The sequence below is a fragment of the Sorex fumeus genome, unplaced genomic scaffold (genome assembly GCF_029834395.1).
Source record: "Sorex fumeus unplaced genomic scaffold, SorFum_2.1 ptg000064l, whole genome shotgun sequence".
NCBI lineage: Eukaryota > Metazoa > Chordata > Mammalia > Eulipotyphla > Soricidae > Sorex > Sorex fumeus.
Window position 1 is genome coordinate 5,286,068 of NW_026606121.1, and position 24,583 is coordinate 5,310,650.

At 54.6% G+C, this 24,583-nt stretch overlaps 2 protein-coding genes across 5 annotated transcripts in view; both read right to left on the reverse strand.

The window, feature by feature from the left end:
• The window catches only part of GET4 (guided entry of tail-anchored proteins factor 4), a 12,132-nt gene extending 1,630 nt beyond the window's left edge, over positions 1-10,502 (reverse strand). The window contains exons 1-8 of the mRNA XM_056128567.1: positions 10,250-10,502; positions 2,613-2,691; positions 2,427-2,508; positions 2,010-2,159; positions 1,630-1,768; positions 1,098-1,238; positions 951-1,026; positions 800-872 (exon numbers count right to left, since the gene is read on the reverse strand). Coding sequence (XP_055984542.1) covers positions 800-872; positions 951-1,026; positions 1,098-1,238; positions 1,630-1,768; positions 2,010-2,159; positions 2,427-2,508; positions 2,613-2,691; positions 10,250-10,404 — 895 coding nt within the window. The 5' untranslated portion in view covers positions 10,405-10,502. The remainder of the gene's footprint in view (positions 1-799; positions 873-950; positions 1,027-1,097; positions 1,239-1,629; positions 1,769-2,009; positions 2,160-2,426; positions 2,509-2,612; positions 2,692-10,249) is intronic.
• A 453-nt stretch (positions 10,503-10,955) lies between these two features.
• SUN1 (Sad1 and UNC84 domain containing 1) overlaps positions 10,956-24,583 on the reverse strand; it is a 304,333-nt gene continuing 290,705 nt past the window's right edge. For all 4 annotated transcript variants that reach the window (XM_056128282.1, XM_056128285.1, XM_056128284.1 and 1 more), the window contains 10 exons: positions 23,914-24,144; positions 22,309-22,395; positions 21,367-21,410; positions 19,992-20,127; positions 18,701-18,955; positions 18,169-18,253; positions 17,858-17,973; positions 15,995-16,162; positions 12,851-12,943; positions 10,956-12,619 (listed from right to left, as the gene is read on the reverse strand). In XM_056128282.1, the coding sequence (XP_055984257.1) occupies positions 12,506-12,619; positions 12,851-12,943; positions 15,995-16,162; positions 17,858-17,973; positions 18,169-18,253; positions 18,701-18,955; positions 19,992-20,127; positions 21,367-21,410; positions 22,309-22,395; positions 23,914-24,144 (1,329 nt within the window). In that variant the 3' untranslated portion in view covers positions 10,956-12,505. The remainder of the gene's footprint in view (positions 12,620-12,850; positions 12,944-15,994; positions 16,163-17,857; positions 17,974-18,168; positions 18,254-18,700; positions 18,956-19,991; positions 20,128-21,366; positions 21,411-22,308; positions 22,396-23,913; positions 24,145-24,583) is intronic.

The following is a 24,583-nucleotide window of genomic DNA, read 5'->3' on the forward strand; positions in this document are numbered from 1 at the left end:
TGCACGTAGCCGACCAGGGTTCTATCTCTGGCATCCCATATGGCCCCCTGGCAACCCCGGGCAAGCCGGCTGAGCAGAGATGCCGCCTGAGCATGCGCTGGAGGGTGAAACTGCAGGCAGACAATGGAGGGATACGGCCCCCGCCTAGACCTGGCTCCTGCAACTCTGAAGGTGCCAGGCCTGTGTGCAAAGTGCACCGACAATGGCCACACGCCCAGCAACAAGCAGGCCAGAGGAAGCCAGGTGCCGCGTCCCCCCTGCAGAGGCCTGGCAGTGGGGGACTCAAGGGGCTTCAGCATGTGCTGAGGAGTGCTGTAGTCTGTGAAACAGTCTCTCTGAAACAGCCCACAGGACCACAGTTGACACCTGAGGCAGGAGGTAGCTAGCAAGTGAGCATGCTCAACCCTGATCCACAGCGGGCAGAGGAGACAAAGGGTGTCCCCTGACCCTCCATCAGCATGAGGTGGCCGCATGCAGTAGTCCAGCCACTGGGCACATGAGGAGCAGAGGCAAGAGCCCAAGCCTGCTGGCCAGACGCTTGCACACCCAGTGCACAGCTGAAACACAAGATGCCAAAGCCCTGGGCAGGTCCCGCCTGCCCACCACCTGAGGGGCATCAGGAGGGAGGAGCCCCGGGCAGAGATCAGGGTAGGATGGGAGCAGACCCCCTGAAGGTGCTTCCCACACTGAGTGGAAACAGGCAGGGGAGGAGACAAGGAAAGAAGTTGTGGCCTCCGCACCCGTGTGCAGGGCGGGGGGCAGGGAGTTTAGGGAGCAGCAGGCTCGGGGCGGGCCTTACCTAGCAGGCCACCGTAGGATGAGGTCTGCTTGGGTGGTACCCCGAAGAAGAGCTGGCCAATCCTGTCGAGGTACTGAGGAACGAGAGTCCGTGAGGTGCTGCCCGCCACCCTCACTCCGTCCCGCCCGCCCGCCCCTGGCGGGACCCTCACCTCGTTGTACATGGGGTCCCGCCGGAGTGACGGCTGGTACTGCTCACACAGCACAGTGAACACGGTCAGCTTCCCTCTACAACAGGACAGGGCACACGGCAGGTCCAGCAGGCACGCGTGGGGGCGAGGGGGCGGGCGCTCACTCACCCGTCCACGGCCAGCAGCAGGAACCAGATGAAGTTGAGCAGGGGGCGGACGAACGGGGGCCCATCCTCAATGGACGGGTGTCTCTGCGTGTACGTGGTGAACACGGCCGAGGCACTGCTCTTGTTCTTCAGACACAGGAACCTGAGGGAGGCCGCAGTGGAGGCTGCGGGGAGGGGCCTGGCTCTGCCCCCACTATGGCCTGGCTGTCCAGCCCTGCACTGGCCTGAGCATGTGCCGGTGGTGAAGGGGACGGGGGACCCTGTGTGGGGCGGATGAGGGGTGTCTCTGCCTGTCAAGCTAAATGGTTGGGAACAGAACACCAATGGGGGTGAAGCTGGGCCTGGCCAGGTAGCAGGTCTGAGGGAGTCACAACCCCTATCCCCACACTCCGACAGACACTGGCAGGACAAGCAACCTTAGTCATGGGCCCACTATACTCAAGTGAGCCGGGAACCCCGGGTCCAGCTCGAAGATGCCCCCAGAGAGCAAAAGGGAGATGCCTGAGGCACCTGGGAGGGCGGGGGTCACCTACTGCAGCACGGCCTGGGCCACGAACATGTCCACCTCGCTGCGGAAGCCCCGGGAGGCTGAGTACTCCACCAGCATGTTGGCGCAGCCCTCGCCGTCCGCAGAGTGCAGGAAGTGGTAGCGAGACTCACAGTAGTTTTGCTCTGCAGAGAGAGTGGTGTGTCGGGGCAGAAGTGACCCCTACCACCGGGGGAAGCAAGCATCGGACCTCCTGAGGCCCCCTGGGGGAACTGGGGGCGCCAACCTAGACCTCACCATCCTACCAGTCAAGCTTGCCTGAGGATCTCAGACAGACAGGTCCCATGTGCCTGGAGGAGGGCTGGTCCCCCCAGGGGACCCCCAGACTGCTGAGCGCCCCATCAGGAGAGCTGCTCCCTCCCTTACCTCTCCACAGGGTGAGAGCCAGCAGCTGATGCAGCCGGGGGTGGCCCAGCTTCCCCGAGCCCCCGCCGGACCACTTCAGGGCTCGAGAAACGAAAGCCACGCGCTCAGGGGAACTGGGATCCATCAGGCTGAACAGCTTTGCCAGGTTTTCTGGAAGAGAACAGGCCTCACGCCAGGGACACGCCCGCTTATGCCCCACAAGTACCCCACCTGCATCCCACCTGCACCCTGCTCTTCTGTGCTGCAGAGCCAAGTGATGCCACACCCAGGGAAACAGGACCTGGCCCTAACACCTTTTCTGTACTCCATCCCCACAACCCCCAGCAGAAGGCGCGGCCACGCCCCTCTCCAGACCCCGCCCCCAGCAGAGGGCGCAGTCACGCCCCTCTCCAGACTCCGCCCCCAGCAGAGCCTCACCCAGGAGCTCGTCGGCCACTTCCACCTCGGCCTTCTCCAGGGACTCGAGCACCAGCATGGACAGGTCAGCAGCGCTGTTCTGCTGCAGACCGAACGGGGGCGGGTGGTCGTGAGGATGGGCACAGCCCGGGTCACGAGGAGAGGGCTGAGGCGGGTGGGAGGCAGGGACAGGTGTGCGGCCCTTACCTGGCCGTGGCTGAAGAACAGCAACGCCCCGGAGCACATGAGCTCGCGCGCCTCCACGTGTTTGCTCTGCGACATGTACCTGGGCAGGGCAGGAGCGGCCTGAGTCAGCGCTGCCCGCCACCTGCTCGGAGCCCAGCAGAACCTCCCGAACCCTCAGCACAGCGCGGACCGGGTTCCATCCTATGTCCTGTGCAGTCCCGCAAGCACGCCAGCAGAAAAGAACTCTCCGTCCAGGACGGCTGAGCTCGGGCCGCAGACCCCACGGCCAACAGCCTAGTTACTGCCAGGTGTGAGGAGAAACTAAGAAACTCGATCATCAAGACGACGAAGATGTCCAAGTAGAGGAGGAGGAGCAAAGTCAGGCTACAGGACACCAAAACCAAATCATAAGCGGGCATACTTACATTTCCATAATCTAATGGTCTGACTTCAACAGAGTAGCTGAGCGATTAGGAAACAAAACTGTTGGCTGGGGACAGACTGGGGGCACCCTCACACCTGGCCAAAGAAAGTTCCAGATCAGAAGACAACACTGGTAAATTCTAGCAAACCTTCAAATAACTTACACCATTTTTTCCCCCTCACTCAGCTAAAAAAAAATTGAAGCGGGATTACACATTTTATGAAGATTCCAAAACCGGACCAGATGCCTCAGAGCAAGAAATCTGCAGGCCAAGGTCTCTGACACAGAGCACCGATTCTCAACAGAACACAAGTAAACACACGCAGTCAACGGAGTGCAGCGGGCTCACGCACTGTGACGTGGGCTTCTCTCCAGGCATGCAAGGATGATTAGATGCCTGCACACAGGGGCGAGAGGAAGGACCGAACCGTTAAGGCCACATTGGAGAAGGCATCTGACATGATTCAGCACCATCAACGGTCAACAAAACAAAAGCCTACCAATAAAATGAGGACAGAAGGAAGCTACCTCAATGAAATAAAGGTCACAGACCATGAAACTGTCTTACACCACTCAGTGGTGGAAACCAAAAGCTCTTTCTTTTAGAATCAGGAACAAGGGGTTGGAGCAATAGCACAGTAGGTAGCTGCCTGATCTGCGGCATTCCATATGGATCCATATGGATGGTTGTGAGCACTACCCGGAATATATCCTGAATGCAGAGCCAGGGGAAATCCCTGAGCACCACCAGGTGTGGCAAAAAAGCAAACAAAAACACCCAGCCCAGAATCATCATCATTTGTTTTATTTTATACTAGAGATATTAAATATATATAACGTATGCCTCTCGGAGAGCCCGGCAAGCTACCGAGAGTATTCCGCCTGCACAGGCAGAGCCTGGCAGCTCCCCGTGGCGTATTCGATATGCCAAAAACAGTAATGACAACAGATCTCATTCCCCTGACTCTGAAAGAGCCTCCAATGGCTGCTAAACTCTTAGGGCTGGGAGGAAGAGATGTTACTGGCGCCCACTCAAGTAAATTGTCAAACAACAGGATGACAGTGATACAGAGATATTAGCCAAAGCAATTAGACAAGAAATGAAACAAATCCAGATTGGAAAAGAAGTGAGATTATCATTGTTGGCAGGAGATATATATATATATATATATATATATATATATATATATAGAAAACCCTAAAGATGCCATTTAAAAATCCATTAGCAGGGCTGGAGTGATAGCATAGCAGGCAGGGCATTTGCCTTGCACAAGGCCAACACAGATTTGATTCCCAGCATACCATATGGGCCCCTGAGCATCAATAGGAGTAATTCCTGAGTGCAGAGCCAGGAGTAAACCTCTAAGCATCTTCAGGTGTGGCCCCAAAATAAAAAGAAACAAAACAAAAACAAAACCTGGTACAATGAATGCAGCATCAAAACAACAGCTTACAAAATCAGTACCCTACCATCCTGCATGTAAATACTGAAGGAAAAAAAATTGAGTATCCCCTTTAGAGTTACACCCAAGAATTCTATTACCCAGGGTGCAAGAGGACGCCTGCTCCACCCGAACTCCGCCTAGCATGCCAGGGAGGTGACTTGCTCTGCATGAGACAGACCTGGGCTCTATCCCTGGCACCCCAAATGGTTCCTGAACACCTCCAGGAATGATACTGTGAGCACAGAACCAGGAGTAACCCCTGAGCACCACCAGTGTGGCCCAGAAACCACACACACACACAAAAACCCCAAAACCACTTTTAAGCTCAAAAAGTAGACCTAACTGACCAAGATGACACCACGCTGCAAAGTTTTTGAATACCAAAAGAAACAGAAAAGACAGAAGGAAGTCCCACTCTGCACTGGAACATCAGAAGCTGGGGCAGCCACCACAGCACAGACAGCCTGTCAGGGCACAGCAAGGACACGCCAGCGCTGACGATCACGGAGCTCCGTCAGGAATTTATGGTGGATCCCAGCACACACCTCTAAGGGTTTCCTGTAAGCACAGCCATAGCAGGTGGTGCAGAGCCTGGAGCAAAGGCGCCCTCCATATGGCATGGGCTATGCGCAGAGGGCACAGGACCCCCACCAGCCCTGCTGTGTATTCCCCCAGAATAGTGTCATCAACCCAGAACAATACCCGCCTGGTCACAAGCACCACTCACAACAGAGATGACCAGGACACAGGGCTGCTAAGAGCTCTAGCCGAGTTCCATCCCGATACCTCCTAGGAGCCCCCAAGCACAGCCAGGAGTGGTCCCTGAGCACAGAACTGGGAGTAAGTGCTGAGTGCAGCTGGGTGTGTCTCCCCAACTGTTTAGTAGCTATGAAACACTCAATTACAAAATTAAAGATTTTAGGTCCAAGAAATTATTTCTGTTTTATGCCACATCTGGCAATCCTCAAGGGCTTACTCCCGACTTCGCACTCAGGAATCACTCCTGACGGTGCTCAGGGGACAAATGGGGTGCTGGGGATCGAACCCAGGTCAGTGTATGCAAGGTAAATGCCCTACCCGCTGCATTATCACTCCAGCTCCTCAAGAAATTATTTTTACAAATAATTAAATTAGGGTTGGAGAATCGGTACAGGGCAGGGCCTTGCCCACAGCTGACCCAGGTTCCATCCCCAGCAGCACAGAGGGTCCTCTGCGCCCTGCCAGGAATGATCCCCGAGCACTGAGACAGAACAGCTCCTGAACAACAACAGGTGTGGCAATAAAACAAATCAAACCACTGGAGCCCAAGAGATCACAGCAAGTACAGTCAAACCGGGCTCAATGTCCAGCACATGATTCCCCAAGCCCTATCAGGAGTGACTCCCTAGCACAGAACTAGGAGCTAGCCTTGAGGACTATGGGTGTGGCCCAAATCACCCTCCCAAATAAACTGGTAGTGTTGGAGAACACTCTATTATGAAATTAATAGCATCTTGGTTGTAAGATTTTTAAAGTTATTTACAAATCAGAGTCTGGAGAGACAGTCCAGGAGTAGGGTGCTGGTACTGTATGCAACAGACCCTGGTTTGATTCTTGAAACCGCGTATGGCACCCTAAGCCCTGCCAGGCATTTTCTCTGAGCAGGACCTGAGCACTGCCGGTGGGGAGTGGGTGGGGGTGGTGGTCCTAACCTCCAGCTCCCCCACAAAAGTTTACAGATTAACCCAGAGGTCCTTTTATCAAAGGACCTTGAATTTAATCCAAGAAATACTCAGGACCTTTAACAACACCAAAGGACGACTACTGGAAGCAAGGAAATGATTCAGAGGGCAGCAGCGGGCACCCAGCAACTGCAGCCTTGTACTGCAGGATGAAAGGGCTCCTGTGGGCCTGTACTGAGCCTGATCTCGCACTGGTGGCAGCAGCTGGGGCTTGGGTGTGGACATGGGCAGCAGCAGAGGCCCAGGCATGGCCATGGGCAGCAGTAGGAGGGCTTGTACACACCACATGTGCACTTTGGGTGTTCTAAGCAAACTGCCACCATCTACCTGGAAAGACAAACCCAGCTCTCGGCCTGCTTCCAAGTGGCAATTCGCCCCTACACCAGAGTTCTAGATGCTTCTACTGGAGCGACTGCTGTTCCATGACATGTTCTGGAACTGGGTGGAAGTGAGAGCTCATGCCACAGAGGGGGGGAGAGAGAGAGAGAGAGCAAGCGAGCGCGAGCGCGAACGAGCGAGCTGCTCACACGCATGCTCAGGGCTGCCCTCTGGTGGTACTCATGGGGCCACGTGTGGTGCCCGGGACCCAAACTAGGGTTGCAGCCAATGCAGTCACCTGCAAGCCTAGCGTCTTCCTCTCCTCTCTCCAGTCCTGGACAAAATTCTAAGACTGTGACTTCCTTTTTCTTGGTAGTGCCAGTAATGGGACCCAAGGCCTCCAAACTAGCAAGCAAAAGTGCTCTGCTACTGAATTCTGTCCCCATTATTACACCAGAGCAATCCCCTGACAGATTACTGAGGCCTGACCCTAGAGCTACAGGGGCTGGTCAGGCAGGTCCGTTCCTGCCACTCAAAGAACTTCCCAAAGACCTGGAGAGACTGGGCCTGCCGACTGGGCACTGGGGCCAACAGGCTGAGCTGCACACTGACTGACCTGTCTGGGGGGTGTGCCTTCAGGGCAGTAGCTCAGTGCCAGACACCATGGTTACACACAGGGTCACCTGCTGGGCCGCAGGGGCCCACCTGAGTCCACTGGACAAATGCTGACCATTGCTACCCACGACCATTGCAGAAAGCTGTACTCAGCTCCACCTAGAGCCCCTGCTTCTCCTGTTCCAAGGGGGAACACCGTGGCCTCTGCATGCACACATGACCCACAAACGCAAAGAACAATCTGGAGAAAAAGAAGAACCTAAAGTCTGCCAAGTAATTACTGGAGAATTGGACCCCAATTTGGAGGACCAAAGAGCTGACTTCATTTTTCCTATGACATGTTATGAACATGAAGGTCAGTATGGTGGGAGACGGTTCATGATCAAAGCGAGCAGACAGTGTGGGCTCGGGAAGACAGCAGGCATGCATGCGGGCAGAGAGAGTGGGCATGCATATGGGCTGGAGAGCAAGTGGACACGGGTGTGGGCAGGAGAGAGTGGACACGCATGTGGGAAAGGGAAGAGAGCGGGCATGTGTGTGGGCAGGGAAGAGAGCGGGAATACATGAGAGGGGAGAGTGGGCACGTGTGCGGGCAGGGAAGAGATCGGGCACATGTGCTGAAATCACACCTCACAAGTGGCCGCCTGTCACTCCCGGTGTCACTGCACACCTGCTCCAGAAAGTCTGACAAGACACACCAGTGAACTGCACGCAGAGCACGGGCCTCTTCTGTACTAACACAGCCCCGCTGTTGCACAGCACCTTTCACTGAATTTGGCCTGGCCTGGAAAAAGGAACCTCCTCTGGTGCCACACCACTGGGGGCCACGGTTTGTGCTGTTGTCTTTGCTCTCCTGCCGTCAAAAGAAAATTGGAAATGGAGGAAGCAGTAATGGAAGCACTATGCCAGGGCTGACGCTGGGTTCCTGAGTGCGAATGGGGACCAACCCCACATCAGTGTTCTGCAGCTTCCCCTGAGGCAAATCTCACCTCAGGAAATAATCTCACCTCAGGAAATACACTTAACGGATTCGTTAGTAAGGTTCGCTTAGACAGGGGCCGGAGAGATAGTATAGTGGGTAGAGTGCTTGCCTTGTATGCAGCTGACCCAGGCTCAATCTCTGGCACCCAATCTGGTCCCCTCAGCCCCGCCCCCAGGAGAAAAGACTTGAACATTGCTGGGTGTGGCTAAAACACAAAAGATTCCTCAGAAGCCTGAATCAGCACAGACTGTAGAGACAAGGTCCCAGGACTGCAGCCTGGGAGAAACACAGCCTCCAGCTGGATTCGTTGCAATGCTGCATCCCCCATCAATTCCCAGCCTCCATGACCACCATGGCCAGGGTGAGGGGCCCGGCAGCACTAGCACCCTCCTGAGCAGCACATGAGGGCAGATGTCTGGGTGCATCTGAATAACGAAGCTGAGTCCGGAGAGTCAGGCCAGGACAAGAGGACTCACCGTCTGACTCACACCAGATTCCAGAACATGCCTAACAGCCTTTGGTGGGAAAGGTGGGGGTGGCAGGAGACTGTAGAGCTGGATGAGGACGTGGGACATACATGCAGGGTGCACCCACCAGCAGCGTCTGGAGAACTGGACTTGTCCAGGGTCGATGCTGGGCGAGGTCATGCCATGCACAGGAATCTCCTGGCTGGCCACTGACACTCCTTCACTGCAGCCACTGGGACCAGCAGAGCCAGGGCTGACCCCAAGTCCCCCAGGAGGATGCTTCAAGGGGCTCTGAGGTGTCCAGGATAGACGATGAACCCAGACGGAGGCTGGACTGAAGGACTCCCACTCCACAACTGCATGGACAGTCCTGCCAGAGTGTCCTGCAGAGCTAGCTTCCACTACAAAACACTGTTTATTTTAGGAAGACACAGATTTGCTGATTAACCACTGGAACAAATGTTTATATTCCAGCCCTGAAGAACAGAGAGCGCCTGGCCTCCCGAGAGCAGCCAGCACACCTAGTGAAGATGGCTCCTCCGCCAGTCAGCTCAGGGCCCAAGTCCATCTCTGATTTTTCTCCCTTAATGCAGCAACCCCCACTGGAAGGCGCTGAGGTTTGGTGGCAAAACCAACAGGCATTAAAAACTCACCCTTGGGGCTGGAGCGATCCCACAGCAGGTAAGTGCTTGCCTTGCAGCGCCCACCCCGGGCTCAATCCCCAGCATCCTGTAGGGTCCCCTAAGCCCCATTAGGAGTGATTCCTGAGTGGAGAGCCAGGAATACCCGCGCCCCCCTTTCTCCACAGCACCGCCAGATGTGGTCCAAAAACTGGAGGCGGAGGGGAATTAACAAACACAAACAAACAAACAAAACCCCTCACCCTTGTTTCAGCAAAAGAAAAACACAGCAGTTCCCAACTGAAAAAGGATGGCCAAGCGTTTTGCAACACAGTGCAAAAGCCAGCAGCACCCTGCCCTGCCTGCGTTTGTCACCGGTCGGCGGGGGGTGGGGGTGGGGGGTAGCAGACAGAAAGTTCTGGAAACAAGGTTGCTCTTCAGCCCTCGGCTTGCAGGAGAGGCCGGTAAAAGTAACATGAACCGCGCGGCGGCGGGGCGCGGGCCTCCCTCGGCCCTGCGTGTGGGCGGGGGAGCGGCGGGAGGGGCGTCAAGTCCCGGGGGCGAGACCTCCCCCCGCGCCATCGCTCCGGGCCCCGAATCGCTCTGAGTCAGACCCTCACGTTTCAGTCTCAAAACCTGGAGAGCGACCCCACGGCAGAGACCCCCCTCCCCACCACCACCCGCCGCCGAGGTGTGCGCCCGGCTGGGCGCCCGGCTGGCCCCCGCAGACTCGCACCCGCACGCCCGGGCCCCGTCCGGGCTCGGCACGTGGCGGGCGGCGCAGGGTCACGGGCGCCGCGGGCCGCGGGCCGAGCCCACACGCACACTCCGGCCCGTCCAGCCCCGACGGCGGGGGCGGCGCCCGGCGGCGGCGGCGGCGGCGCGGGCCCAGGGCGCCGGGCTCGGGGGTCCCCGTCCCGAGTCCGGGGGCGGGGGCGGCGGTGGGCCCCGGGTCCCGGGCCCGGCCCTTCGCTCGGCCGCGGACGGGCAGCGGCGCCAACCAATGGGGGCGCGGGGCGGCGCGGCGCGGCCAATGGGGCGCGGGGGCGGGCGGCGCCGGCGGTACCTGAAGAAGAGGGTCCGGTACATCTGGTGCGCCTCGTAGTAATCGCCCTTCTCCACGCTGGCGCGCAGCTTGCCCTCCACGCGCTGGACGCCGCCGCGGTTGCGGGCGCCGTTGCGGGCGCTCTCCTGCTCGGCCATCGCCGCCGCCGCCGCCATCGGCCGGCGCTGACTCCGCGCAGGCAGGGCTGACGCTGTCGCAGGCGCGCTCGGCAGCGCCTCTCGGCTTCCGTCCGGCGGCCGCCCGACACCCTCTACGGTGGCCGCGCGGGGCCGGGGCGGGGCGCTGAGGGTCACGTGACGGGGCGGGGCCGGCCCGTCATGTGACCGCGGCGCCGACGCCACAGGCGCGGGCGTGGCGTCTTCGCCGCACACACACCACCGGCAGCTGGGGTCCGAGACCGGGCGGAGGTCGGTGTCGGGAGAAGGGGCTGGACAGCGCGTGTCGCAGCTAGCGATGGCCCTTGGACTGGGGGGTGCGTGCTTGCGGAGAGGCTTGGGCACAGACGAACAGAGCGAGGTAGCCCGGACAGCTCTGCCGGCCCGGCCTGACAAACTCGGCACCTGACACCCGCACCTCCAGCTGATACACGCGCACACACGCATGCACGCGCGCACGCACACGCGCTTGCAGCCTTCTCCTGGAGGAAGGTCACCCACATCCAGTGTCCCTCTCACACACCCCGTTGGGCAGAAACCAAAAAACGAAAAAAAAAAAAGATAAATTTTATTATTCATTTGAAATTTCACATGCACTTTTAAAAATTAAAACTATTTAAACATTTCAATAGCATCTTATCAATTTGGCAGCAGCAAAAAGTAAGCACTACCAAAGACAAATATTTTGAAAAACATTTACAAAAATACATTGCACAAAGTCCTATTTTTAAAAATAAATATTCAAAATATTTCCACCCAACACCCAAATTTAGTTTTATATAGGAAAATTTTATATGAAACATCTGTACACATTTATTCATTGTAGCTGCATAGACATTAGTTCCAATTCTAAGAGTGACAAAAATGCTGCTTTGTTTTTTCTGTGTATTTGAGGACCGCTGTGCAATATATGTAAAACTCTCCAGAAAATCAGTCAGCAGCAGCACTGCCGCTTTTTCTGAAAATACAACATTTATGGTACATCATGAAATTCAACCCAATAGAACTTAAATAATCTTTAAGGTAAAACATCTGTAACACTTAAGTGCCTCGCAGATAGCTCATCTGTAAAGTCTGCTCAGTAAAATAGTCTAAATATTAAATATCATAACCAAAAAGGGTCTCAGGAGAATAGGTGAGAATGGTCTCAGTCATGAACTGCAACCCCCAACTAGTGTGGTAGAAAGTGCTGCTATGAGAAAAGTTACAATCAAAATGCATCGATTCGTGAGCCTGGCATACTGGACCATCTCTGAGGAGGAACTGGAGTACATGGTGAGCCTCTGAAAGACTTGGAGCGTGTTAGTGGTTTCAACAAAATGCAAACAAAACCCAAAAGCAGCCAAGACTGGATTTCTCAGTTCCCATTTCTCCTGAGGGTGAGAGGATGCACTTGGGTGCACCTTGCGGAGCCCTGAGAAGCCCAGGTATGAGCCCTGTTCAGAAGTAGACCATCCCTTTCTGCTCACTCCCTACCCGACAACCTACCACAGCACCAGGCTCCCCCATGGCCTGAGGGGCACCAGCATGATCCCACCTGGGCTGGGAAACCCGTTCTCAAAAGTAGGAGCAAAACAAACAGAAACACATGTAAGTGATTTCCTATCAGCTGACATGCAGTACTATGTACTGGTGCTGAATAAAGGAAAACCCAACTCCTGAAAGAGAATTCTGGCATTTGGTGACACCATTTTTCCCTAAATGAAATGTGCATTAGATGTGATAGATGAAAATCTGTGCCCCCAAAGTCCTTTACAGATTGAATAGCAAACCTTCAGGAACATGTCAGCCTTCCTTCATTTCCTTTGTTTCTGATGTCAAGAAAATACAAATGTAGAGATTTATGTTCAGATCCCAATCCTGAACCAGCCAGCCTCTGTTGGACACACATTCCATGAGCTTCTGGTCACGCAGGGAGAGGGATGTGGACAGTCAGCAAGGTGGCACTGGGCACCTTCCCCCACCCCCAAAGATGCTGGCAGCCAGGGACCCCGGACCGGGGTGACGCTATCCTGTTACTCTACAAGCCCCCATCCAGGGAGGGTTCCAGTGTTTCAGGCTGTCCGTTATATACAAAATGTACAACAACGAAGAGTGGGCTTTACTTGATAGGTTCTCCATGAACTCGGAACCGATAGAGACACGTGTATTCAGGATGGCCCCAGTTAGAGAAAATCTGAAGTTCCACTATTTGGAAAGCTCTTTCCGGTCTTTTCTGAAATGGAAAAGAAAAAATTCACACACTTTTGTTTCCTGCTGACACCATGCTTCTCAGCTTTGTCTCTGGGAGTGGTGGCAGGAAATCAGATGCCCACTAAGGACTATGCCGAGATCAGCTCCAAGGGATCAGCAGTCAAGAAAAGGCTCCTCAGGAGAAGGTGCCTGGTACCTGACCCTGGGCACTGCACAGGCTTGGGGAGGGGACCAGGGGCCAGGATGTCCTTACCAGCACATGGAACATCTGCAGGGACTCCCCATCCTGGTCATACATGTACTGTCCCAGCAACGATCCTTCCTCCTGATACTCATTCTCCAGGCCCTGAAAGCAAAACATGTAGCCCTTCAGCGGTGGCCAGGGCACACTAGCTCAAGCTGGGAAGGTTCACACGAGTCACAGCCACAGCACAAGGCAGAGCTGGTGAGGGAAGCTGAGGGGAGCAGAGCAAACCAAAGGTCACAGAGAAGTGGCTGCCCACCGATCGACCACTCTCTGCAGGGAACACTCGCCACTGAGGAGCCCTAAATTGAGAGGCAGCCAGATGACGAGGTGCTGGCGGCACCTGGCCACTACAGGGCAAAGGTGAGGCAGGGGTCATGCTGCTCAATAGGCGTTTTAGCCAGGAGACAAAAGAGCAGATGGGGATGCAGGCAGGGACCTATCTGAAACACAGGGTCAGAAAAGGTACAGTATCGTCTGGTTATTTCCCAGAGTAAAAAAAAGATCTAGGAGCTGGAGAGACAGTACAGATGGAAGGGTGCTTGCCTTGCATGTGGCTGCCTGGGCTCAATCCTAGGCATCTCGTGTGGCCCCACGAGCCCTGCCAGATCCCTGACCACAGAGCCAGAAGTAAGTCCTAAGCACTGCCAGGTGTGGCTCCAACAACAAAAACAAGAAAGCAAGTTCTAGTAGGAAACTGAGGGGATTCTTTGAAATGTTTCTTTCATAAGGGGCAGTATTTCTGGACATAAAGATACGGTGAGAAATGACAGGTTAAGAGCAGCTCTAACTACATACAAAACTAGGACTGAAAACAGGAGGGAGATTCTCAAGGGGCTAGAGCCCAAGTTACATGCCAAGCACTGCCTGGTATCAAGCACTGAGTCAGGAGTAGCCCCTGAGTACTCCTAAGTACTCCAAAATGCCTCCAGACAAAATACATCTGAATGAAATATATAAAACATGGAAACTGAGGTCAGAAAAAGCATGTTTTTATACTACCAAGTGAACAGAGATTTTAAAAGAGAGGACAGTTCTTAAAAGGTACTGCGTGCTAACACACTGGCTTCTGCTGCCAGCAAGGCACCAAGGATGACATGGGCATCCATTCAGGGCACGTCTGCTTTCTCCACAGCCCTGGCCAGGGCACCACTGAGAGTCAGCTCTGATTTACGGGAATAGAGTCATTCATAATAGACAAGCACTGGGCCACAGGCTGTTTATGTGGCATTTCAGAGATGGAAAGAAAAGTGTTCAGGGCTGGAGAAAGAGCTTGATCACATGCTTGCTCATATGAGACCAGGTTCCAGCCCTGGTACCACAGGAGGCTGAGCATCTAGGATGAGCCCCCCCCAAAACAAAATACAAACCAACAAAAAATGTTTACTGCTGTGGAAAAATATCTGATTAATTTTTTTGGCCACACCTGGTGGTGGCCAGGGTTCACTCCTGGTGGGCCTTGGGACACCATGTGTGGTGCTGGGATCACAACTAGGTTGGCTTCGGGGAAGGCAAGCGCCTTAACTCTGCATTCCATGGCCTTAATATGTTTTTCGAAAACAAGAAACAAAATGTTAAAAAAAAAAAAGAAACAAAATGTTGCTGAACATTTATTTATCTATTATGAACTTACTGGCCACGCACGGCAGTGCTGCCAAGACGTAAAGTGGGGCCTGTGTGGTACTCCTGAAGCCACATAATCTGTTCTCAACTGTGGGTTTTTCCCCCTTTCGTTTTCTTTGAGGCTTTGGGCTACAATGCCTGTGCTCAGGGCTTGCTCTTGGCTCTGCACCCAGGGATCACTCCTGACAGGGCTCAGGGGACCATATGGGGTGTGAGGATCAACTTCAGGTTGGCCAAGTGCAACGCAAGTGCCATAACTGCTATACAATCTATTTGACTGCACGACTGTTTTTTTTTTCTTTCTTTTTTTTTTGCTGGTTTGTTTTTGTTCTTATAAGGGGGAAAAGAAGAGAAACAGATTTTGAAAATGAATACAGGCTGGGCTGGAGCGATAGTACAGCGGGTAGGGCATTTGCCTTGCATGCGGCCAACCCGGGTTCAATTCCCAGCATCCCATGTGATCCCCTGAGCACTGCCAGGAGTAATTCCTGAGTGCAGAGCCAGGAGTGACACCTGAGCATCGCCGGGTGTGACCCAAAAAGCAAAAAAAAAAAAAAAAGAATACAAGCTACTGAAAGCAATTCTGAATTTTCTTCCATTCCTATTTCTGTTCTGAAACTGCAAATTCACATGGTCAGTTGAAGCAGCTTCTATGACCAAGGAGACAAAGGTGAAGACAGATGTTTACAGTTGGATGTCAGAACCACTCCTCATAGGACTGTCACCCATTTAGAAACATATGCTCACAGGACATTGTCCCTGTACTGTGAAACACTCTTCAGCACTCTTCAGTAACTCTTCCTCACAGGACACCATCCCTACACTTGTGACACTCTCATCACAGGACACTCTCCCTACATCTGACACTCTCCTCATAAGACACTGTCCCTACACCTGTGGCACTCAAAGGACACCATTATTTATACCTGCAACATTCTCCTCACAGAAAGCCTTTCCTACACCTGTGATAGTCTCCTCACAGGATTCCCTCCCTACACCTGTGACTCTTTCCCCACAGGAGAGTCCCTACACCTGAGAAAATTTGCTCACAAGACTTCATTCCTCATTAGTGACACTCTCCTCACAGGATACCCTCTCTACCTTTGTGACACTGTCCTCACAGGGCACTGTCCCTGCAACCGTGATACTCTCCTTATACGTTACCTTCCTGACACTTGTGACACTCCTCACAAGATACCATCCCAACACCTGTTGACCATCCCTCAAAGGACACCCTCCCAACACCTGTGACTCTCTGCTCACAGGTCACTCTCCCAACACCTGTCCTCACAGGTCATCATCCCTATACCTATGATACTGTCCTCAAAGGACACCATCCCTACACCTTGACACTCCTCACATAGCCCCTACCCTGAATTGCAGGACATGTCTTCTAGATGTATCCTCTGTGGGCTAGTGTCTCAGCTGGAGAGGGAGAGCCTGGTGCACCCTGGGCCATCACATCAGAAGTGTTGGCATGGCCCCATGGGGAGGTTCCTGACAGCGAACGCCCCTAGGCCGAGAACTCACATAGACAGCAAAGTCCTTCGGGGCACTGGTGATGTTGCCTGTGGGCGACAGAGTCTTTGGGATGTGCTCCAAGGTGAAGGCGGTTGGATGGATGGTCATTGACAGCCTGACCACGAGGTAGCCCTGGGAGCCTCTGAATGCCCAGCAGTTTCCTGGGTATATGTCCGGCTGGAGAGACAGCAAAAATCAACAGTCTTAAAAGGCACTTACTCACCTTTAAAGCAGTAATAGTATGAGAAAAGGGAGAAGCCGGTGTTCTCTCTTTTTTTCTGTTCTTATTTTTGAGTCACACTTGGCAATGCTCAGATCTTACTCCTGGTTCTGCACTCAGGTATCACTCCTGGTGATCTGTGAGCAACAGATCTTTGGGATGTGCTCCAGAGTGAAGGTGATTGGGTGGATGGTCATTGGCAACCTCACCACACAGTGGCTCTGAGGGCTTGGGGGAACCATATGGGGTGCTGGGGACTGAACCCTGGTTGGCCACGGGGAGGGCACTTGCATTGTACACATGCCCTCCTGCATCCTCTCTTGACCAAGTAGCTTTCTGTCACCCCCACTTACATTCCTCTAAATTTCTTTCAATAAAAATTACCTTCTTCTCTCACACACACACAAACACACACACACACACACCTAACATTACAGAAGTTTTGCATGGTTAAAAAAATGTGACAAGCAAACTTGAAGGGCAATTTAAGCAAAGGTATTTGCAACTTAAACCTCCAAACCCTTTCAATGAGTTCCCATGAATGAGTTAACAAAACCAGAACTTGGGGCCAGAAGTAGTACAGCAGGTGAGGCCTTGTACATGCTTGACCTGGGTTCAAATCGCTGGTACCGCATATGGTCCCCTAAGCACTGTCAGGAGTGACCCCTGAGTGCAAAGCTAGGAGTAAGTCCTGAGCATTGCTGGGTGTGACCCTCCCCCACACCAAACATAGTAATAATAATAACAAAACCAGAGGCTGGAGCAATAGTATAGCGGGTAGGGTGTTTGCCTTGCATGTGGTCGACCCGGGTTCGATTCCCAGCATCCCCTATGGTCCCCCGAAAATTACTCCACCAGGAGTAATTTCTGAGTGCATGAGCCAGGAGTAACCCCTGTGCAATGCTGGGTGTGACCCAAAAAGAAAAAAAAAAAAACCCAGAACCTTCCAGGAAAATGGCTAGGACACAAACTTTACAGGAAAACAAGTGTGAGTGGTCCTTAAACCCATGAAGAGGCTCCCATGACAGAGGAACCTGAGAGATTCCAGTGTCGTGGGATAGTGTCCCCTGGGGTCAGGGGTAGGCAGAGATGTTTCAGTGGGTCCCTCGGACCTGGGCTCCAGCCCCGTCTCTAAGGTGTGTACCCCTGCGTGTAGTGCCAGAGCACTTGACTAGGCCTTCTGGGAGTCTTGGAGTGGACCGAGGCTGTGGTGGCAGAACCACACGGTGAGCCTGCACATGCGGATAGCAGTAGGCACAGAGCTGGATCCGGGGCTGGAGCCATCACATAGGCAGGAAGGCGTGTTTGCATCTTGGCCAGTGTCCTCAGCCCTGGCCCAGGCCCCAGAGTTTAGTCACCTCTGAGGAGTCACCTCTGCCCAGTCTCTGACAGATTCTGCGTGTCAGCCTGCAGTGGGGCGGTCTCCAGGGTACAGACGGGTCTGCTCCCCAACACCCGGAACACCCGGGACCCCTCTCTGCACACCTCAGTGTGGCACCTCCCTCCCCCATCAGTTATGGAGTTTCCTGAGCACAACTCTGCAACAGCGCGGGAGTGTGCCACCCAGTTCAGGGACAATCGTGCTGTAGCTGTCCTGCAGCTGCCAGTGGACACAGGCGTCCCCACCCCCAGTCCAGCCCTCTCTGGCTCACCTGGATGACGACACGCGGGGACTGGGAGTAGTACCACAGGGGGATGCCGAACAGGCTGATGAGGGCTGTCTTGGTCTCGTATGTCTCCGAGCAGCGTGTGCTCAGGATGCTGCCCCCTACAGGCAGAGTGTGGCTTAGGGACCCCAAGCACTATGCCTCCACTGGTGTCCACGCCCCCACCCCCATCCCTATGCCATGTGGGGACCGCCCTGTCCTTGACCTGCGTAGTTGCACACAGCTCCTGGGGGGCTGGCCAAAACAGCTTCCCACAGGTAGCCATCAGCGACCTCCACAGTCCTGTCTGCACTCACCCCCAGACTCCAGGGCGAAGTCCACCATGCCGGTCTTGTCTTGTGAGTACAGCTTCAGAGCCTTGCTGACAATGGCTTGTGCTTGCTGGACAGGAGCATCAATGACACAGAGGAATGGAACCCAGAATAAGGGACAGAAAAGAGGGCCACTGTGACCAACAGTGGGGCCAGGGAGACAGACTGAAGGGCAGGCCTATAGGGGATGGACACCCACCACCCCCTGGAAATTAGAACCTCTGAGCCATCAGCTGGAGATGGGGGCAGGAAGCCCTGCGGAGAATGGAGCTGAGCCTCACAGGGCCGCGGGGGAAACAAGATGGGAGCCAGGTCTGTGCCAGCCGAGAGCCAGGAACTCAGGCAAGAGCTCGGGCTCTGGAGAGAGCGAGCAGTGACGCTTCCCTGCTCCACAGCTGTGCTGTGCCACCACCTTAGCTCCGCTGCACTTGTAGCACCAGGGAGCAGACCCAGTGCGAGCTCCACTATGGGGCCCATCCTGCCTGGGCAGATTCGGGATCACCCCCCACCCACTCACCGCTTCTGTGATCCCAGACAGTCCTGCCTCGCGCACAGCGGGTGCTACTGTCTCGGGGGTGGGCATTTGCTTTGTCACAGAGAGGTGGTGGCTGATGTTCCTCAGGATCTGCAGCTCCAGGTCCCGCAGCACCACCTGCAGGTCTTCTCTGCTCACAAACTCAGAAGAAAACTTGCGCAGAAGCCATTCCAGGGAGCCGTCGTGCCAGTCACCAGAAAACATGAGCTTTACCGTCTCTCTGACTTGGGCATCAACCTAATGAGATCACCAGGGAAGAGCGCATGGGCCCATCGTTGGACCAGACCATCCTCACCTCCTCATCGAACACCAAGAAATGTATCAGGGCTGCTGACATGCGGTCCCTCACTGCCAGCCTGCCTTCAAGGCACAGTCAACAGCTGCCCAGAGTGCTGGAAGCAGAAGGGCGCACAGGCTTGGGGAAAGTCTCCCCCAGCTCAGAAATGGCCATGCCCCTCACCTCCTCCATACCCGGGCTCGGCCAGGTGGACTCCATGCACAGGTGGCACTTTCCGCACACAGAGAATGAGGCAGGTATGCTCCTGCAACAGACTATGGCATGGGGGAGCAACCGAGGGCAACAATGCTCTGGAGCCCACATCCTCTCCGAGAGTCTACGGAGGGGGCTTCGCTGCATATGCCACAGTGTAGCTCTGCCTGGTGCCAACAGGTTTTTTTTTTTTTTTTTTTGCTTTTTGGGTCACACCCAGCGATGCACAGGGGTTCCTCCTGGCTCTGCACTCAGGAATTACTCCTGGCGGTGCTCAGGGGACCATATGGGATGCTGGGAATCAAACCCGGGTAGGCCGCGTGCAAGGCAAACGGCCTACCCGCTGTGCTATCTCTCCAGTCCCCATCAGATGTTTCTGCTACGGTCTCCAGCAGCTGTTTACATTCATGTTTCTGGGCCACACCCAGTGGGGCTGACTCCAGGCTCTGCACTCAGGAACATCCCTGATGGGCTCGAGGGACCATACGAGGTGCCAGGCCGCTATGTTCATGCTCAAGGCAAACCCGCTGCACTATCGCTCTGGCCCTGCAGCTGTGAGGGTACCCAGATGCCTCCGTGTGCGCCGCAAAGGCCAGCAGCCCACAGGAGCCCCTGCATGGTCCAGTAGGACGAGGCTGGGTGCATACAATGCTGAGGGCAGGCAAACTCCGAGCGGAGACAGAATTCCGCTTTTCCAACACTGAATAGCAGAACAAAGACCAAGCGAGGTGCCACCACAAGCTTATGCTCCTTTGACCCCAAGGAAACAAATCAGTCACTCACACGCTCCTGAATGCCATTTCCCTGCTCACAGCTGCTCTTCCAGTGTTCCCAACCTGACAGCTGTGCTCGGAGATGGGCCAGTTCCAGCTCCAGACGTTCCACCGTGGAAAACAAGCTCCGCTCCTCCTCCATCCCGCTGGAAATTCACAGGGATAATCGCTCAAGGGCCACGTAGGAAAAGCTAAATGGCCCACCCAACCGCAAGTCCCGCAGGAGTGTGGATGTCCAGTCCTGACCTCCAAAGCATCACCACACATTTCTATTTGCTCGAAGCGGGGGCGCTAACAAAATGCTTTAACAGTGCTTTTTGCCTTCAGTGGCAGGTGGAGGACTTCTCTCCAGACTAAAAGCTACTGTAACACTGAGACTTCAGTCTCATATTTGTATTTTGACTTCTCCAAGACAATTTTCATTGACAATTTTCACTGTCAAGTCATCTCAGATACTTCATGGGGCAACAATGGGCAAGCAACCACCCCCACAGTGGCACGGCACAACCATCTAGGTGTATGTATGTATGTATGGCAGTGTGACTGTGTGATTGAGTGTGTGTGCAGCTAAGTGTATGAGTCTGTGCATGTCTGACTGCATGACTGTGTTTGTATATGTGACTGTGTGTGACTGTGAGTGTGTGTATGAGACTGTGTGGCTATGTGTGTTGACAGTAAGGGTGTGACTGTATATGACTGCGTGTGGCTGTGTGTGACTGGGAGTGTGTGACTGTGTGTGTGTGATTGCTGGTGCATGCAGGTGGCACCACCCCAGTGAGCCCCGGCTACTGTGCAGATATGGGGGCAGGGGATCGGGGACTAACACCCCATGTGGCTAGGGATCCAACCTCTGTATGAACCAAAGCTCTGACAGACCCCAGAAGGTAAGTGGGACCCAGACAGGCACAGAGCCAGGGAGAGGTGGGAGCACTGGAGTGGGGGCTGGGGACACAGAGGGGTCTGAGTCGGGGAGGATGGGCACAGAGGACATTGCCCTCTCTAGAAAAAGTGACAGCGCAGGAGTTAACATGAGCTGTATGGCGGCTGCTGAGACAGTGATGGCGAGATGGCTCAAGGCACTGACACACGACAAAGGTGGCCCTGCACAGAGTCACATGCCATAGAGCCACACTTGGGTGACTACCACACAAGACAGCCTGCTCAGGACACTGCGGGGAAGCACAACCGAGGGCAACCATGCAGACAGGGTGCCCTGACATCAATCCCCTGGGATCTGAGCCACCCAGGCCACCATTTCCTTGGGGCACTGGGGCATGAAGAAGCCCTAACTCTTTGGGGCGCTCCAAGGGCCCCAGGAAACTGGCTGGGTATGTCCCCGCAAAGGTCCCGTACATGACGGCACTGATTGATGTGGACACTCCTACCTGGCTGCCTGCAGCCTGCTCTGCTGAAGCTCCTTCTCGATGGCCTGGAAAGGAGAAGACAGTCTGAGAGACACATGCCACATGGAGAACCGAGTCTCGATGAACTCTACAGACCCACACATGGGGAGGAGCCGCTGCACATCGGGGGCTCCCCCTCAACTACAAGCCCAAACCTGCCTGGCGGTGGCGAGTGAGGACTGCTGGGGTCTTTCCAAAGTGATCTTTGAGAAGACACCACACTTGGAAAGGCTGACAGACCACACAGAAACAGCTGGATGGAGGAACAGGGCAAGAGGTTCCGATCACCAGCACACCAGCACCCAGTGTCATGAGCTCTAAGTAAGCTCACAGAGGATCCCCAAAAACAGTGCAGGGTGGGGTGGGACATCCTAGGGCAAGGGGTGAAGCAGGCGGCCAGAAGTCAGGCTCCCCGGGTAGTCCCCCAGGACCCAGATTCCCTCTGCACTATGGAACTTGGCCCCCAAACAGTCCCTTGAGACACTTCACCCCTGCCTGACTCCTGGCCTGATGCTGCACACACTCGCCTTCATCTCCTACAAAGCCCCAGGCCAGGGAGGTGCTGAGAGGCAGAATACGAAGGTGCCTTGCACATGTGAGGCTCTGGGTCCCATCCCCAGCACCACCTGTCCCCCAAAAGGCCTAGAGGAGAAATAAGGTAGGGCCAGATCTGGGCCAGGCAGCCAGGAATGTTAGGGGAGCCAGGCTTCAAGGCCTTGGTATGCCCTGGGCGACACCTGGCTCAGCATTCCCTCCCGCCTTCCCTCCCCACCCAGGAGGCAGTGAGCCAGGTGCATCCAGGTGATGTGAGAGCCAGAGTGGAGGGGGTGGAGGCAGTTAGAGCGAGGGAGTCGCAGCCTGGGGGTGCCCCAACTACCGTCGGAGAGATGCAGGTATTCAGCCCACAGACGTGAGTGCACGCACCTCAGATCTCTCAGTGAGTTTCCGAAGAACAGACTCGAGTTCTGAGATGCGCAGTTCGTGGTTCTGACGGAAAGATGCCATGTCACCCTAGGAAGGACAGACAGGGAGGGAGTGAGGCTACAGGGAAAGGCGCCCTCTAGCCAGAGCAGGAAGCCACGTCCACCCGTCAGCCCAGTGTCAGGCCCTGGTGCTCGAGGCCCAACGTGGCCACAGCAAGCCTGACCCAGGCCTACTACCCCACAGGAGTGCCCTGAGGGGAGGGAGTCTCACTTGTCAGCTGCAGCCCAGCTCATTAAAGAGTAAGTAACACGATTTATACTTCAACAGCATTTAGATTAAAAACAGGCCAGAACAAAGAGATGAAGGCCAGTAGGAAAAGCAAGCCCATGACACTGTGGGGTGAGTTATGTGTGTGACATCAGTCAGTGGTGATGTCACTGACTGATGTCACACAAGCAAGCCCATGACACTGTGGGGTCAGTTATGTGCCGTGACATCAGTCAGTGGTGACTATGACCTTCAGTGGTGTAACCTTTGGTGTGTGACCCTCAGTGGAGACTGTGACCTTCGGTGGTATGACTAACCTTCAATGATTGTGACTGTGACCTTCAATGGAGACTGACCTTTGGTGGTGTGACCTTCAAAGATTGAACCGTGACCTTCAGTGGTGAGTGTGAAATTCAATGGGGACTGTGTCTTTGGTGGTGGCTGTGACCTTTTGTGATGTGACCTTCAGTGGAGACTGTGACCTTCGGTGGTGTGACTAACCTTCAATGATTGTGACTGTGACTTTCAGTGGTGTTATCTTCAAAGATTGTGACCGTGACCTTTGGTGCTGAGTGTGAACATCAGTGGGGACTATAACCTTTGGTGATGTGACCTTCAGTGGAGACTGTGACCTTTGGTGGTATGACTAACCTTCAATGATTATGACTGTGACCTTCAGGGGACACTGTGACCTTCGGTGGTGTGACCTTCAAAGGTTGTGACTGTGAACTTCAGTGGTGAGTGTGAACTTCAATGGGGTCTGTGATCTTTGGTGATGTGACCTTCAGTGGAGACTGTGACCTTTGGTGGTATGACTAGCCTTCAATGATTGTGACTGTGACCTTCAGTGGAGACTATGACCTTCGGTGGTGTGACTTCAGTGGTGACTGTGATCTTTGGCAGTGTGACCTTGGTATCAGTGTTGACTGTGACCCTTGGTGGTGGCTGTGACTTTTGATGGTGTGACCCTCAATAGTGTGACCATGTGACCTTCAGTGGTGAGTGTGACCTTCAATGGTGACTGTGACCCTTGATAGTGACAGTGGTGGGGGGTCGGGGGAGGACAGGGAGATAGCAGAAGTGCCTGCTGCTGAAACAAGACCCGTGATGGAAGAACACAGTGCCTGGCTTTGTGCCACTTCCCACCTTGCTCTCAGCTGTGGCTCAAGCAGTGCTCCCAGCTCCTGGGCTGTTTTCTGGGACCACTACCAACCCCCGGGCCTCTCTGGGGTGTCCAGCACAGGCCAGATCTGAAATCACTTGCTCCTGGTGCTGCTCCCAGCAACCAAGATGAGGCCAGGCCCATGCACCCACCCTGCTCAGGTCCCAGGTCATTACCTGAGTGTCCAATGGTCCGTGGGTGTTGATGACCTTCAGGTGCTGCCCCACCACCTCCTGCACCAAGGCCAGTGTTTCTGCACCAGCCCCATCCACCCGTGCATACAGCTGCTGCAGCAAAGCTGTCAGTTCTCGTAGTTTCTCCTCATGGTTGTGACACTGCTCTGACAGAGACGTTACCCGCCTTTCCACAGAACTTGTCCAGTGCCCATGAGGAGCCATGCTGTCACCCTGCATGGGAGAGGCCCAGAAGTTTGTGGCAAAGAGTCCCCAGGCTGCCCTCAGCCCACATAGCGGGTCACAGAGAGTGGCTGGGCATCCTTTGAGCCCCAGCACAAATGCGAAGTAATGTGGGTATGGACAATCTCTCAGCAGACAATCTGCAGTTCTCCTCTTATGCTCACTCAACTCCCCCTCCCCCCGTGGCTCTATTCTCAATTAAAACTAGTGAGGTGGGGCTAGAGCACAGCGGGGAGGGCGCCTGCCTTGCATGCGGCCAACCCAGGTTCAATCCTCAGCACCCCATATAGTCCCTGAGCACCACCAGGAGTGATTTCTGAGCACAGAGCCAGAAGTAAGCCCTGAATAGTGTCGGGTGTGGCCCCAAAAACAAGACAAAAAAATAGTGATATCACTTATTTCTTTAAATTTGGGGTTTTCGGGGATGGGG